At 46.5% G+C, this 15,576-nt stretch overlaps 2 protein-coding genes across 7 annotated transcripts in view; one reads left to right on the top strand and one right to left on the bottom strand.

Annotated features, from left to right (window-relative positions):
- The window catches only part of astn2 (astrotactin 2), a 1,763,595-nt gene that overhangs the window by 1,105,478 nt on the left and 642,541 nt on the right, over nucleotides 1–15,576 (top strand). For all 3 annotated transcript variants that reach the window (XM_078226657.1, XM_078226658.1, XM_078226656.1), the window contains one exon: nucleotides 42–221. In XM_078226657.1, the coding sequence (XP_078082783.1) occupies nucleotides 42–221 (180 nt within the window). The remainder of the gene's footprint in view (nucleotides 1–41; nucleotides 222–15,576) is intronic.
- On the bottom strand, nucleotides 2,226–7,601 carry trim32 (tripartite motif containing 32). 4 transcript variants are annotated; one of them, XM_078226660.1, is made up of 2 exons: nucleotides 7,463–7,601; nucleotides 2,226–4,772 (listed from the first exon to the last, which is right to left on the bottom strand). In XM_078226660.1, exon 2 carries the CDS (start codon nucleotides 4,753–4,755, stop codon nucleotides 2,818–2,820), a length of 1,938 nt encoding a protein of 645 aa, XP_078082786.1. In that variant the 5' UTR covers nucleotides 4,756–4,772; nucleotides 7,463–7,601; the 3' UTR covers nucleotides 2,226–2,817. The 4 variants fall into 4 exon arrangements, with proteins under 4 accessions (XP_078082786.1, XP_078082788.1, XP_078082787.1 ...); XM_078226662.1 differs by having other exon boundaries at nucleotides 7,410–7,518; XM_078226661.1 differs by having other exon boundaries at nucleotides 7,362–7,495.

Genomic DNA, 15,576 nt, shown 5'->3' with positions numbered 1-15,576 from the left:
AATTTTCACCTCTTAAATATGAACTTTCTTTTGTTGCCTAGGTTTCTCCAACGTGCTGAAAATGCTGAAGGGAGAAAGTAGCAGAGAGGACCTGATTTCCATCATCCAGCAATACGGCAGCCATTATATTGCTGAGGCTCTCTACGGCTCAGAGCTCACATGCAAAATACACTTTCCAAGCAAGAAGGTCCAGCAACAGCTTTGGCTTCAGTATCAGAAAGGTAGGATTAAAAATTAACTTTATATCATTATTTGCATAAGCAGAACAATGCTCAGTGGTGAGGGGTGGGACAGGAGGGTAAATCGTGTAGTTGTACACTGAAATCTTACTTGATCACAATACTAAAGATTTCCTCCTAGTCTGTAGCCAGAGGTAGTGTTGTCCTCCATTGTTCCTGCCACTCACCAGCAGTATCAAACATTACTCGATGGGCAGAAAGGCCTTTTCTGCACTGTATGACTCCATTTCAGACCAAAGCTTCTGGTATTTCCTCCCTAATTTTCGCCACTTCCCTCTCCTCCTCTAAGACACTCCTTAAAATCTCAAGAGTTTTACTGCACAGAAAGAGGCCCTTTGTGTCTGCATTGGCCATCAAGCACTTATCTTCTCAAATAATCAAGCACTTGGTCATGTCTCAATATTTCTTTCTGTGGCTCGATGTCAAATGTTGTCTCCTGTCACTCCTGTGAAGTGCCTTGAAGCATTTTATTACATTAAAAGCACTGTATAAGTGCAAGTTGTTATTAACAATCGCTCAACACAGTCCTTGGGGATTCTATCAGTCCATATTCTATGATGTGGTACTCATTAGTCTCAGAAGGGTGGAATAGATGTGGGCTTTCTTGCAACACCAGCCAACGACGAGGACAACTAGCTTAAAATTATCGCAACGTGGAAGTTTGTTGCAGTGACAAGAGAAACAGCATCTCCCAAAGCATTTTTTTTAGTTTGTCAGAAGTAGGTTTACATTAACACTGCAATGAAGTTACTGTGAAAATCCCCTCTTCGCCACACTCCGGCACCTGTTCGGCTACACCGAGGGAGAATTTAGCACGGCCAATGCACCCTAACCAGCATGTCTTTCAGACTGTGGGAGGAAACCGGAGCACCCAGAAGAAACCCACGCAGACACGGGGAGAACTTGCAGACTCCGCAGTGACCTGAGCCAGGGATTGAACCTGGGTCCCTGGCGCTGTGAGGCAACAGTGCTAACCACTGCGCCACTGTGCCGCCCAAAACACGAGCAGGAAGAGGAATCTTCCATTGCTGGAGACTGCATATAGAATGTAATTGTTTTTTTAAATTCAATGGGCTGCTGCACTGTAACATGGCGCATCAGGTTAGAAATCTATTTGTGAACAATTTAGTTAGATGGAAGCTTAACAGTCAGAAACTCATACTTAGGTATTTATGTCCTGTATTTATTTGCCAGTATTATTCTGCTGCAGATAAACAAGAATAGGCCAGGACTTTAGATGAGTGCAAGATATTGTCAAAGCAAACTCACTCCCCCAAATATGGTAAAGAAATAGAAGTTTTCAAAGTCAGCTCCAACCTATTTGATTCGCTTGGTCTCCTCTTAAACTTGGGCACTGTATAGTACCATCACCCTTTAAAGGTTTCCAAAACATACCAAGATACAGGGATTGTTAGGACTGTGAAATGTCAAGCTATGCTGGACCAGAAAGTCTTTTTGCGTCCTTGACACTTGATACCATAGAAACCCTACAGTGCAGAAAGAGGCCATTCGGCCCATCGGGTCTGCACCGACCACAATCCCACCTAGACCCTATCCCCGTCAGCCCACATATGTACCTCGCTAATCCCTCTAACCTACACATCCTGGTTCACTAAGGGGCAATTTAGCATGGCCAATCAACTTAATGCGCACATCTTTGGAGTGTGGGAGGAAATCCATGCAGACACGGGGAGAACGTGCAAACTCCACATAGACAGTGACTCAAGCTGGGAATCGAACCCAGGTCCCTGGAGCTGTGAGGCAGCAGTGCTAACTACTTTGCCACCCACAGTACACAGTAACCTCTCCAATCCGAAAGATCTATCGCTCAGAGACACCGGTTGTTCAGAAATGTTTTGAACAGACCCAAGCAACTCTCAGAATCACCACTTGACTGAGAAGGCATGGACTCAGAAAAGATAATGAACATTTAACCCCTTACTGTCGGGCACAATGTTTTGGGAAGTAAAACAATTTTGTAATCCTGCTTTATAATGTTTTATACGTCAGGTGAATAGTTACATTTACATTGTTTTCTGGTTCACACACTTGTGGTTAGGCATTCTAAAGACATTCGAAAAGCTAGAAAATTGATAAATTCAGAAATGACTTGCTCACAAGCTTTCCAGACTGTTAGCATACAGTGATTATTGTTGAAGTTTTAGAAACAAAAAGGTCCGTGAGGTTGCATAAAATCCAGCAGACATTATTTTCTGAAACACTTTTATTAATTGTGTTACTCATTATAAAGCAAAGTAACCTTAATATTGTCCACATAAGTACCAAACTGCAAACCAAATGATCTAACGATGTGCAGCAATACAACACCAACCAAAAAGGTCTATTTAACTAAGCTTTGCAACATGCAGTACAGTTAAGTTAGTAGTTTGACTTCAATCACTGAATTTACCCAGCGTGAAATTTGCAACATTTCACAGGGAAGTGGGGACGGAGGGAGCAGGCATAAATAAAGCTGATTGTTGTGATGGTGGGAAGGACACAAGGCTTGCTTTCTGTCCCCAGACAGTAAAAAAGCTGCAGTGCTATGGAGGCTTGTCCTGCCACGGTCATTCAAAAATCAATTTGTTACGTGTCGCCTTGAGTGATAGTTGTAGATTTTAATGCAGTGATCCCAGCAGTCCAACACCAGAAGCTGACCCTTGGGTGACACCGCTACCCCGACTGGGCACACTAAACCTTCTCTTATCAGACTGACAAACCCACCCTCTTTGGGAAAGAGAAGGACCTCCTTGCGCCCACTGTCCGCAACAATCAGGTTCCCATTAATGTCGACGCACATCCCTGCGATGCAGCGGAAATCTTCATTCTCCGCAAAGAAGTGGCTGTACTGACGACTGAGCTGTCCCTCTGGACTGACGGAGCCAATGGAGAAGCCACCTTCCAGGTGATGCTCATTCTGACTGTTCTCCAGGTTGAGGCCCAGGCCCTGAGTGAAATAGACAGTTCCGTTGGCATCGCAGGTCACGAACTTGGGCCTCACTGCACTGCACAGCCGAGAATAGTTTACAATGCCGACGTTACGGTCCACGGTTAGACACCACAGTTTCCCACCTTCTACGTCCGTCACCACAAACTGTCCAGAAGGCATTGCTGCGATGCCCCAGGGCTTTGTCAACTGGTTTTTGTGACATGCAACACATTGCCCCGCAGTGGTGTAAACCTTAACAGAGTTGTCGTAGTTGTCAGTGACGCCAATTAAACCAATACTGTTGACTGCTACAGAAAGCGGTATCAGATTCGGGAGCTCAGCACCAAGGAAACTGAGAACAAAGTTGTCAATACTGTTTGGACTTCTTCTGATCTCCTTCATAAAGCCTTTCCGATTGAAGAGCTGGATTCGGAAGTTTCCCCGATCTGCCACTAGCACTTCCCCTTGTAGTGTCACACACAGGCTGACTGGGAGATGAAACATCCCAGGCAAGTTTCCGTGGGAACCAATTTTCTTCAACAGCTGACAGTTCGGGGGCCCTGAAGCTATGCTTTCAGGTACCCTGCTTTTGGGAGGAGATGATGGTAGGAGGAAGCTGGCCGTTTCTTTGGAGTGGTCCACCTCTTGCGTAAACTCATTGGGGGTAAACATCTCCATGAGCGTCTCTTCAATGGGAACAGTGCAGGACCTGGTCTCAAGCTGTCCGACCTCAGTGGGCTCCAGATGCTCTCCTTTGACCAGTTCTACCTGTTGAAGGGTTAAATGGGTGGGCAAATTGTTAGTCAAGTCAGGATCTTCCTCATCAATGGCTTCTTCAAGAAGAGCTGTGTCTGCCTGTTTGATTTTGGTGCTGAGGTAATCACACCGTGACACAATCTGCACCTCTGCAATATTGATCAGATAAGCGTGTTCCTCCAGTATCTGATTGTTCATCTTTTCAACTTCCGACACTGCCGACGTGAAAGCCCTGCGGGATTTGGCCAGCTCCTCCTGGATTCTCCGCTCGGCCCGACAGTAATCCTGATGGATTGCCTTGTATTTTGCCTGCATGTTTTTTGCCACCATGTCCATAGCGGTCTTCTTGCGCTGCATGTCCACCATCATTTCCCGCAGCTTGGCAAGCTTAATCCCAACCTCCTTCCGCCGCCGCTCGGCCGCAGCACGAATTGTGACCACGGCGTGTCCTTGCACTTGATGACAATCAGTCTTGCAGGCCTCACAAAGGACCAGGCAGCAGTTCTCACAGAAGTTTCGAGGCAGCCTTTTCCGGCAGACTTTGCACATGACCGTACACATAGCTTCACTCAGGGAGGCCGAGTCAATGATTTTTAAAACTGTAAGGTTGTCCGACAATTGCGACAGATTGTTCATCCTGGTTATTTTGCTGCAAAAGGGACAACGTACTCCATTTATACTGTCTGCTATGAGCTTTTCCAAACACTGTTTACAGATGGTGTGTCCACACTGCAGGAGTTTGGGCCTTATTACTGTTTGGTTGAAGGTCTCCATACAGATGGGACATTCCAGCACCTCACGGACAATGTCTGCATCCAGGCTAGTTGCCATTGTCACACCTATGTCACCTAAAAGCAAAAAAACACGGATTTCTGTCAGTAAGACTTGTTGCATTGATGATTTCTAACTTTCTGAAGGGTAACACATCTCGCAGCCAGTTTTAAAAGTAAAATGTATTTATTTATTAGTCTCAAGTAGGCTTACATTAACACTGCAATGAAGTTACTGTGAAAATCCCCTAGTTGCCACATTCCGGTACCTGTTCAGGTACACTGAGGGAGAATTTAGCATGGCCAATGCACCTAACCAGCAGGTCTTTTGGACGGTGGGAGGAAACCGGAGCACCCGGAGGAAACCCACACAGACACAGGGAGAGTGTGCAGACTCCGCAGAGGCAGTGACACAAGCCGGGAATTGAACCTGGGTCGTTGGCGCTGTGAGGCAGCAGTGTGCCACCGTGCTGCCCAGTTTAATATAAACCTAATTTCAATGCAAGTTCATGTACCATAACAATTATACAGAAGAGAAAGTGAACATTGGTTTATCTTTGATCTCAAAGAACTTGAAAAAATGGCAATGTATAAAGAATACCACAGACAGAAACAGTGGATAAATGGCAGCTTTTCCACTGTTACGCAGTCAGATTTATAATGTGATCTTTAGTGGCTTTCTGGAATGATCAGTAAAGAGAGGGGGGAAAAAAGGTTAATGTACGTATACAGCTGCACTTGGGCAGGCTCCCATTATCAGGTCAGCATGATCAAGAGAAATATTTGTTCCTTTGAAAAAGGGACAGTCCAGTACTTTGATAAAACAACCCTTAATTCCGTTTCAAAGCTTTGATATTGACAACCCACCCCTCAATGCCTTGCTTACACTTCCATTAGAAAGTACTACTCGGGAAATTCCACTTCAAAATGCAAGGACGTTAATTATATCTTCTGTAAAGAATCAACAATTCACGGAGCTTATGTCACATGATTATACATAAGACCTATCTGCAATAGGATTTTTGGAATCCATTTTAATATTTATATGATAAAGAATTTTATGGTCTTGGGCAGCATGGTAGCACAGTGGTTAGCACTGCTGCTCCACAGCTCCAGGGACCTGGGTTCGATTCCCAGCTTGGGTCACTGTGTGGAATTTGCACATTATCCTCGTGTCTGCGTGGGTTTCCTCCGGGTGCTCCGGTTTCCTCCCACAGTCCAAAAATGTGCAGGTTAGGTTGATGGGCCATGCTAAAATTGCCCCTTAGTGTCCTGAGATGCGTAGGTTAGAGGGATTAGTGGATAAATATGTAGGGATGTGGGGGTAGGGCCTGGGTGGGATTGTGGTCGGTGCAGACTCGATGGGCCAAATGGCCTCTTTCTGTACTGTAGGGTTTCTATGATTTCTATGAAATATGTAGGGATATGGGGGTAGGGCCTGGGTGGGATTGTGGTCGGTGCAGACTCGATTGGCCAAATGGCCTCTTTCTGCACTGTAGGGTTTCTATGATTCTATGAGTTGGGGCATAGAAGCGATAGAGAGAGTTATATATTTCCTTCTCTACATTTTTGGTTTTACTTCGGTTATGCTCGCTTCCTTCCCCATTTCATAACCGCCTCTTCAACCACAGCTCATTTGTTAGTAATATTTCCGACATCTCTTAATTGCAGCGGCAATCAGAATTGATGAGGAGAAAGTCTTTGTGCAGAACACCTGCCAAGATCATCAAACCTCTGCACCCGACCCGAGCAGCCATCCACTTTTTTTTTTGCAAGCATAAAGAATAGGGGAAGAATGGGGAACAGGTGGGGAGGTGAATTTGAGACCAGGGAGATATCAGCCATGATCTGATTGAATGGCGGAGCCCCCTTCTATTGCCTTGAGTTTAAAATGATTGCTGAGTGATGTAATTGCTAACAAGGTGCCCACCCCTGTGCAGTGTTGCAGGTGAGCTGAGGAGTAAAGGGACCACAGGGAGAGAGGATTTGATTTGAGGGCGCTGCTGGTGCAGTCAATTCTGGCAAGTAAAATCCCAAACAAGGACGAGTTCAGGCAGCGAGGAACCCAATGCCAAACACCTCCCCCACGTCTCAAATGTCAGGATACTATGCTGCTTGATTTTTAAATATTTAAACGTGGGCATTGCTGGCTGACCAGCATTTATTGCCCATCCCTAGTTGCCCTTGAGATAATATGCAAGGAATAGAGGGATATGGACCAAGGGCGGGCAGAAGGGCTTAGTTTAATTTGGCGTCATGTTCAGCACACCCTCTCCTTCTCTATGTATGGTAATAGTGCGCGAGAAACAATACTTTTCACTGTATACACCAACACATGTGACAATAATAAATCAGATCAAAAAATAGTGGGACGAAGGGCCTGCTCCTGTGCTGCACTATTCTATGTTCTAAAGTGGTGGAGAGCTGCCAGGGGAAGGGAGAAAATAACTGCTTGCAGGCTGGGTGAGCCCAGTGTGGCCTTTAGGCCTGCTGTGAGGCAGGATCTGCATTCGCCTGCTGCACGCTGAGGGGGCCTGCACTTGGTGCGAACGCTGCAGTGCGGACGCTGCAGTCAGGCTCTCGCTCACTCACCTGTCGCTGTCTGTCCCTCGCTCACCTGTCCGGGGGACCTGGCCAGAACGCGCCCGCCTACCCGCGTGCGCTCACCCGCTCTCTGCCGCTGCTACTGCTGCCGCCGCGCGCACTGTCGATCACCTCGCCGTCTCCTGCGAACGGTCGGTCGGGCGCGCGCGCTGTCAATCACTCACCCGCCCGCTCCCGAGCTTTCCACCGTCCTCCACCTTCCCGGCCCGCCTGTGACGTCACCGGCACCCGAGCTCGGCACCCGCCTCCGCTCCGCCGGCCATTGGTTCCCGAGCGGAATGCTCGGTTGATTGGTCCGCAGAGCTGTCAATCATTCAGCCGCCGCTCGCTTTCCACTTTCCAGGCCCGATTGTGACGTCGCCGACATCCGAGCTCGAGCTCGCCTCCGGCTCCGACGGCCGATTGGTTCCCGAGCGGACGCTCTCGCTTGATTGGTCCGCAACGCTATCAATTACTCACCGGCCCGCCCACTTCCCAGTGGACGGCACCTTCCAGGCCTGATTGTGACGTCACCGGCAGCCGAGCTCGAGTTCTGCCTCGGGAGCTGATTGGGTCCCGAGCGGATGCTCGGTTGATTGGTCTAGCTTGCTGTCAATCAGAGCACAACCCGCCCCTTCCGTTTCTTCATCCCGCCTTGTCCAGGAATGGCCCGCGCGTGCGCAGTGGCTGTGAGGATTAGATCACCTGAAAAGCCCTGGGCAATAGTTTAACAAGAACATGTTATTTTTTGCAGTAGATTTGTAATATTTAGTGTCATTATATTTACTTGCACTTGTATGCAAATATAAAATATATATATAATTCAAACTTTTAAAGATGTATTCTCACACTTGCACTGGAATTTTCCCATCACGCCCGCCAAGGGAATCGTAGCCAGCGAGACACAGACCCTGCAAAGGTCTTTGACCTTGGGCAGGATTTGGGGCGAGCACGACCAGAAAATCTCACCCTTAAACTTTGCTCTATCGAATTAGCACCACAGAATTTTTTTTTCATTTGATTTATCATTGTCACATAAAGAACAAAGAACAATACAGCACAGGAACAGGCCCTCCGGCCCTCCAAGCCCGTGCCGCTCCCTGGTCCAAACTAGACCATTCTTTTGTATCCCTCCATTCCCACTCCGTTCATGTGGCTATCTAATGTATTGAGATACAGTGAAAAGTATTGTTTCTTGCACACTACATAGACAAAGCATACCACAAAACAACAGAAAAAAGTAGTGGGCGCCTGGAATGTGCCTGGAAGAGGAGGTGGTGGATGTAGGTACGTTAGCACCATTTAAGAGGCATCTGGATGGGTACATGAATAGGGAGGGAATAGAGGGAAATGGACTGAGTAAGGGCTTTTTTGTTTAGTTAAGGCTACATGATCAGCACAGGCTTGGAAAGCCAAAGGGCCTGTTCCTGTGCTGTAGTTTTCTTTGTTTCTTCATAAACTATAGATGAGCCCTGTATGATCAGACATCAATTCAGTAAGGGAGTGGCCCAGATCTGATAACTAAATGTGAAAATCCTGCTTAATGACGAAAAGACTAAAAGTGTGGAAACTGGTTGGAGCCTTGTTCTTGTGGTAAGAATGTGTATAAAATTGGAGAGTTTTGAGAATGTTAGCTCTTGATATATCACCATTGAGGTCATGGAACATTACTAATCGCTTGATTTCTGATCCACTAATAAAAATGTAATACTTTGTTTTGGGTCAAAACGAAGAGGTCAGAATGCAGCCATACTTGGTAAATTACAAAGTTACCATTGATTTCGATTATTTGCATGAAATGTGTTAATTGGGAAGTACTCATGAATAAAGCCTTATAATGAGTTCACTTAAAATGATTTGTTGCGACTATGTGCCTTTTTGTAAAGATGCAAATTCATTTTTTCCTTTTCTGGCTGGCTCTCTAAAGACAATGCCCAGATATACAGCTTGCATTCCACCAAGTGGGATGGAAAAGAAATAAACTCAACCCCCCGGAGAGCATGGAAGACCTCATCCCCTGTTCTTTGAATCTTTGAATTTTCCTCCCTTGTTTTGAGTGTGTGCAAATAAACTAACCTTTGTCAAGCTTGTTGTAGAATTATTCATAGAAAATTGGATCACACAAAAGAACTGTTGTATTGGGAAATACATCGCCGCTGTCCAAATGCTTTTTGAAAGACAAAATTGTACCCGCCTCCACTATTACATCTGGCAGCTCATTCCAGACACTCCAGACAACTGTGTGAAAAAATTGTCCCTCTGGACCCTTTTCTATCTCTCACCTTAAGCCTATGCCCTCTAGTTTTAGACTCTCCTACCTTTGGGGATCTAGCAGAGTAGAATCTAATGGACACTTTTAGCACCTTTCTCTGCCTTCTTCATCATCATTTACATTTCCTTTGTCCAATTGCAGCCTCCCCCTCACCCTCACAGTATAAATCTTGTCTGATTTTCTTTGCTCTTAGCTCTGATGAAGGGTCATCCAGACTCAAAACATTGGCTCTCTTCTTTCTGCACAGATGCTGTCAGACCTGCTGAGATTTTCCAGCATTTTCTGTTTTTGAATCTAGCTGTGATGCTCTGATTAAAATTGATATCTTGACGCACACATAAAAAATGGTCATCTGAGCGAAGTACTCAAATGGTCATGGAACTATACTCTGTACAAGCAGCGTGTACAAACAGTGTGCCTCAATGACTCTGACATCCATCATTATGAAGTGCTTCGAAAAGCTAGTCATGACACAAATCAATTCCAGCTTCCCTGACTACCTGGATCCACGACAGTTTGCCTACCACTGCAACAGGTCCACAGCAGACGCTATCTCTCTGGTCCTGCACTCAACCCTGGAACACCTAGATAACAAAGACACCTATGTCAGACACCTATTTATTGACTACAGTCAGCCTTCAACACTATTATTCCCACGAAACTCATCTCCAAACTCCGTGGCCTGGGCCTCGGCTCCTCCCTCTGGATCCTGAACTTCTTAACTTACAGACCACAATCAGTAAGGATAGGCAACAACAACACCTCCACGATCATCCTCAACACCGGTGCCCCACAAGGCTGTGTTCTCAGCCCCCTACTATACTCCTTATACACCTATGACTGTGTGGCAAAATTCCCCTCCCCCCCAATTCAATTTTCAAGTTTGCTGACGACACCACCATAGTGGGACAGACCTCAGCAATGATGAGACAGAGTACAGGAAAGAGTTAGAGAATTTGGTAAACTGATGCGGCAACAATAATCTCTCCTTCAATGTCAACAAAATGAAGGAGATTGTCATCGACTTCAGGAAGCGTAGAGGAGAACATGCCCCTGTCTACATCAACGGGGACGAAGTAGAAAGGGTCGAGGGCTTCAGGTTTTAGGTGCCCAGATCACCAACAACCTGTCCTGGTCCCCCCATGCCGACACTATAGTTACGTCTCTACTTTCTCAGAAGATGAAGGAAATTTGGCATGTCAGCTACAGCTCTCACCAACTTTTACAGATGTACCATAGAAAGCATTCTTTCTGGTTATATCACAGCTTGGTATGGCTCCTGCTCTGCCCAAGACCGCTAGAAATGACAAAAGGTCGTGAATGTAGCCCAATCCATCACACAAACCAGCTTCCCATCCATTGACTCTGTCTACACTCCCTGCTGCCTCGGCAAAGCATAATTAAGGACCCCACATATCCCAGACATTCTCTCTTCCACTTTCTTCCGTCGGGAAAAAGATGCAAAAATCTGAGGTAACGTACCAACCGACTCAAGAATAGTTTCTTCCCTGATGCCGACAGACTTTTGAATGGACCTACCTTGCATTAAGTTGATCTTTCTCTATACCCTAGCTATGACTGTAACACTACATTCTGCACTCTCTCGTTACCTTCTCTATGAACGGTATGCTTTGTTTGTGCAGTGCGTAAGAAACATGTGACAATAAATCAAATCAAATATTTGGTGGCACAGTCACTTCTAAGTCAGGTGCTCATGGGTTCAAGCATCACTGCAGAGACTTGAACACGTTTATATGTAAGCTAATACTTCAGTGCAGGATAGGGGGAGTGCTGTGTTATTGGAGCTGCTGTGTTTTGGATGATATATAAAACGAGGCCTAGTCTCTCCGCTCAGGCGAATATAAAAGGTGCCACCATGCCTCACCAGTATCCGACCCAGAGTTAACCTTCATCCCAAACGTGAGGCAGGTTATGCAATCATTCCTTTATGGCCTTCTCCTGCACCTGTAAGGATATTATTAAACTAGAAAGAGTGCAGAAAAGATTTACCAGGATGCTACCGGGACTTGATGGATTGAGTTATAAAGAGAGGCTGGATAGACTGGGACTTTTTTCTCTGGAGCGTAGGAGGCTGAGGGGTGATCTTATAGAGGTCTATAAAATAATGAGGGGCACAGATCAGCTAGATGGTCAATATCTTTTCCCAAAGATAGGGGAGTCAAAAACTAGAGGGCATAGGTTTAAGGTGAGAGCGGAGAGATACAAAAGTGTCCAGCGGGGCAATTGTTTCACACAAAGGGTGGTGAATGTCTGGAACAAGCTGCCAGAGGTAGTAGTAGAGGCGGGTACAATTTTGTCTTTTAAAAAGCATTCAGATAGTTACATGGGTACGATGGGTTTAGAGGGATATGGGCCAAATGTGGGCAATTGGGATTAGCTTAGGGGTTTTAAAAAAGAAAGGGCGGCATGGACAAGTTGGGCCGAAGGGCCTGTTTCCATGCTGTAAACCTGTATGACTTTATGACCGTCTGTGGGATTGGCTGTGCACAATTTGATGCAATTTCCACATTTCATAAGTGACTACACTTGAAATGCACCTCTTTGTGAAAGATGCCACATAAATAAAATCCTTTCTTCTATAGTCTGTCGAGGAGAGGAGGGAGGTGGAAATGGGTGCATATTTTAGAAGCTGAGAATGTTAAGGTTGCCTGACACAAGAATTAAAAGAGCATGCGTAAGCATAAATATTGAGAGATACCTTAACTTGGCACACCTGATTTGAACGTATTTGATTGATTGATTTGATTTATTGTCACATGTACTGGGTACAGTGAAATATATTGTTTCTTGCACACTATACAGGCAAAATATACTGTTCATAGAGTAAATAGAGGAAAAGGAAAGGGTGTAGAATATAATCATTGATCATAGCATCCCTATAGTGCAGGAGAAGGCCATTTGGCCCATCGAGCACGCACCAACAATGATCCCCACCTTGGCCCTATCCCCCATAACGCCACATATTTACCCTGCTAATCCCCCTGACACGAACAGACAATTTAGCTTGGCCAATCCCCCGAGCCCACGCATCTTTGGACTGTGGGAGGAAACCGGAACACCCGAGGAAACCCATGCGGACACGGGGAGAGCGTGCAAACTCCACACAGATAGTGACCCAAACTGGGAATCAAACCCGGATCCCTGGTGCTGTAAGGCAGCAGTGCTAACCACTGTGCCAACGTGTTGCCGTAATGTTGCAGTTACAGGTAGGGTGCAGAGAAAGATTGGCTGACTATACGGTAGGTCCATTCAAAAGTCTGATGGCAGCAGGGAAGAAGCTGTTCTTGAGTCAGTTGCTCCGTGTTTTCAGACTTTTGTATCTTTCTCCCAGTGGAGAAAGGTGGAACAGAGTATGCCCAGGGTCCTTGGGGTCCTTGATTATGCTGGCTGCTTTCCTGAGGTAGCAGGAAGTCTAGATGGAGTCAATGGATGGGAGGCTGATTTGTGTGATGGACTGGGCTACGTTCATAACCCTTTGTAGTTTCTTGCAGTCTTGGTTAGATTTAGGTGTAGTGTTCCTGAAGCTTAAGTTCATGTCAGCATATCAACATGAACAACTTGCATTTATAAACTGTATTTAAGATAGCAAATGTTCCATGATGGTCTCGCAGTGCAAAATCAGACCAAAAGAAAAATCCTATGTAAGGGCATCTGTGCTTTCTTTTCCCTGTTATTGTATCAGCCATTCAGGGATCGATTCTCCCAAAAGTGCTGAATTGACTGTTTTTTCAGTGCAACTTCAGACCTGAATCTCCCCACTCTGCAACGCAGAGGTCACAATCGGGAATCTCATTAAAAACCCGGGGGCAGGGCCTATTCATGCCAGAGTCTGACAGCTCTGGAACTCTGCGCATGCGCAGTTTCTCCGATCTGTCAGTCTCCCTGTTTGCTGGCCAGCTCAATCGCTGGCCAGCCGAGGACTCCCGCACTGCTGCCCCTCCAGCACCTCCCACGGCCTGATCGTGGCCCCCACAACAATTCCCGATGTCCAGCCCACCCTTCCCCAGCGGTGTCGATCCCCCCACTCCCCCTCACCCCGGCAGACCCCCCGCGCTGACCCCCTCCCCCTGGGGATCAGGCACCCCCGCAGGAGGCAGAACCCCCGGCAGACCACCACAGCCCCCCCCCCACCCCCCAGCCCGCCCAGTTGGCCTTCCTCCAAACTAGACCGATCCCATTGCAGAGTGGCAGCGGGATCTCTCCAACCCCACCAATCGCCCCCTAGGCCCTGCCCACAATAGGCCCCACTTCCTTGGCACTGCCCGTGCCTGGTGGCCAGTGCTAAGGTGCCCCAGGGAATGGGCACTTTGCCCCTTGGGATGTGCCATGTGGCACAGGCTGGCACTGCTCAGGGTGCCTATGCCCAGGAGGCTCAAACCCCCCACCGCCTGACCCATTGGGGGCCCCCGATGCCCCCCTTCACTCCGGTGGGGTCTCCCGCTAGTTCCTTGAAAGTGGGGAGTCACACTAAACCCCGCCGGAATGAAGTTCTCCTGGCGGGGTGGGAGATGCTATCGGGCCCGGCAAGTTCCGTGCCGGGCCCAATAATCACATTTAAAATACATTTAAAATATATGTAAATCATATTCAAATGAATCACGTGCCAACACATGCATCTCCCAACCCAACCCGCCAGAAAAGGTGCAGGTCACAATGGGGGAATCGGGACCTTAATTCCCAAATTCAGATGGAGTTTAACAGGAGTTGCAGACGATGGGGATCAGATGTTGAAAAATGGCTTCCTTTCATCGCGATCTGTTCAGCTTCAGAAAGGCCCTTTTTTTTAACTTGCGCTGACAAAAAGCCAAGTTGGTGCCTTTTATGAATCTTTCTTCATTTGGTAGTGCCACTGCTTTAAAATGCAAGGGAGCATCCAAGAGGATGGTCTAACTGAAGTGAGGGTGACATTTTTTTTAATATATAAAGGGCACAATGCCACACCAATCCATTCATGCCAAACGTGTCTCCCATGTGTTTGTTGAACTTCAAACCAATTGGAGCGAAGTTAAAATGTTCTTTTGGCCTACAAACTGCAGCTCCTGTTGGAATGGGAGTCGAGCCATCACCCCATATGATTTATTTTGACAAGGATTATTTTACCACTTTATGGAAACAGTGAGGAAATAGCACTTATGTTGAGACGTGTGCCCTCTTGTTATTCCATCCCATGTTGAGCCATATTGGATGTTGAACCAGGTTGCGTGCACTCATGTACAAATAAACATGGATACACACTAACACCGGGCTCCTGGGAGTGGAGCAAGTCAAGATTTAACATGTTCAAGGCAAGGGGAAAATTGGAGCCAAAGGATCTCCACCGTTTTGAAAATACATTGTTATTCAATAGCTAACACTGAGACTGGAATTTTACTGCCTCGCCCGCCCCAAAATCGGGGTGGGTGAGGCTTGCAGAACAGAATTCTCCGTTTGCCTCAGGTGAGATTTTACGATCCTCGCCTGAGCGAGGTCATAAAATCCCACCATGAAATTATTTTCTGCCATTATTTTGGGCAGAATGTGGTGGAGTTGAAGTTTTTTTTTAATGAGCACATCCATTGACTCTGTCTACACTTCCCGCTGCCTCGGCAAAACAGCCAGCACAATTAAGGGCCCCACGCACCCCAGACATCCTTTCTTCCACCTTTTTCCGTTGGGAAAAGATACAAAAATCTGAGGTCACGTACCAACCGACTGAAGAACAACTTCTTCCCTGCTGCCATCAGACTTTTGAATGGACCTACCTCGCATTAAGTTGATCTTTCTCTACACCCTAGCTATGACTGAAACACTACATTCTGTGCTCCCCCTTTTCCTTCTCTATGAAGGGTATGCTTTGTCTGTATAGCACAAGAAACAATACTTTTCACTGTATACTAATACACGTGACAATAATAAATCAAATTGAATTTCGAAACCACTTCTGCAATGATAATAAATACAATTGATAGCATCAGTCCAGATGGCTTTTGTTCCAAGTTATCTACTCATCGTCTTCAATTTTCGAAT

This window comes from Mustelus asterias, chromosome 13 (assembly GCF_964213995.1).
Source record: "Mustelus asterias chromosome 13, sMusAst1.hap1.1, whole genome shotgun sequence".
NCBI lineage: Eukaryota > Metazoa > Chordata > Chondrichthyes > Carcharhiniformes > Triakidae > Mustelus > Mustelus asterias.
Note: the sequence above shows the minus strand (reverse complement) of the source record. Positions and strands in the feature narration are given on the sequence as shown.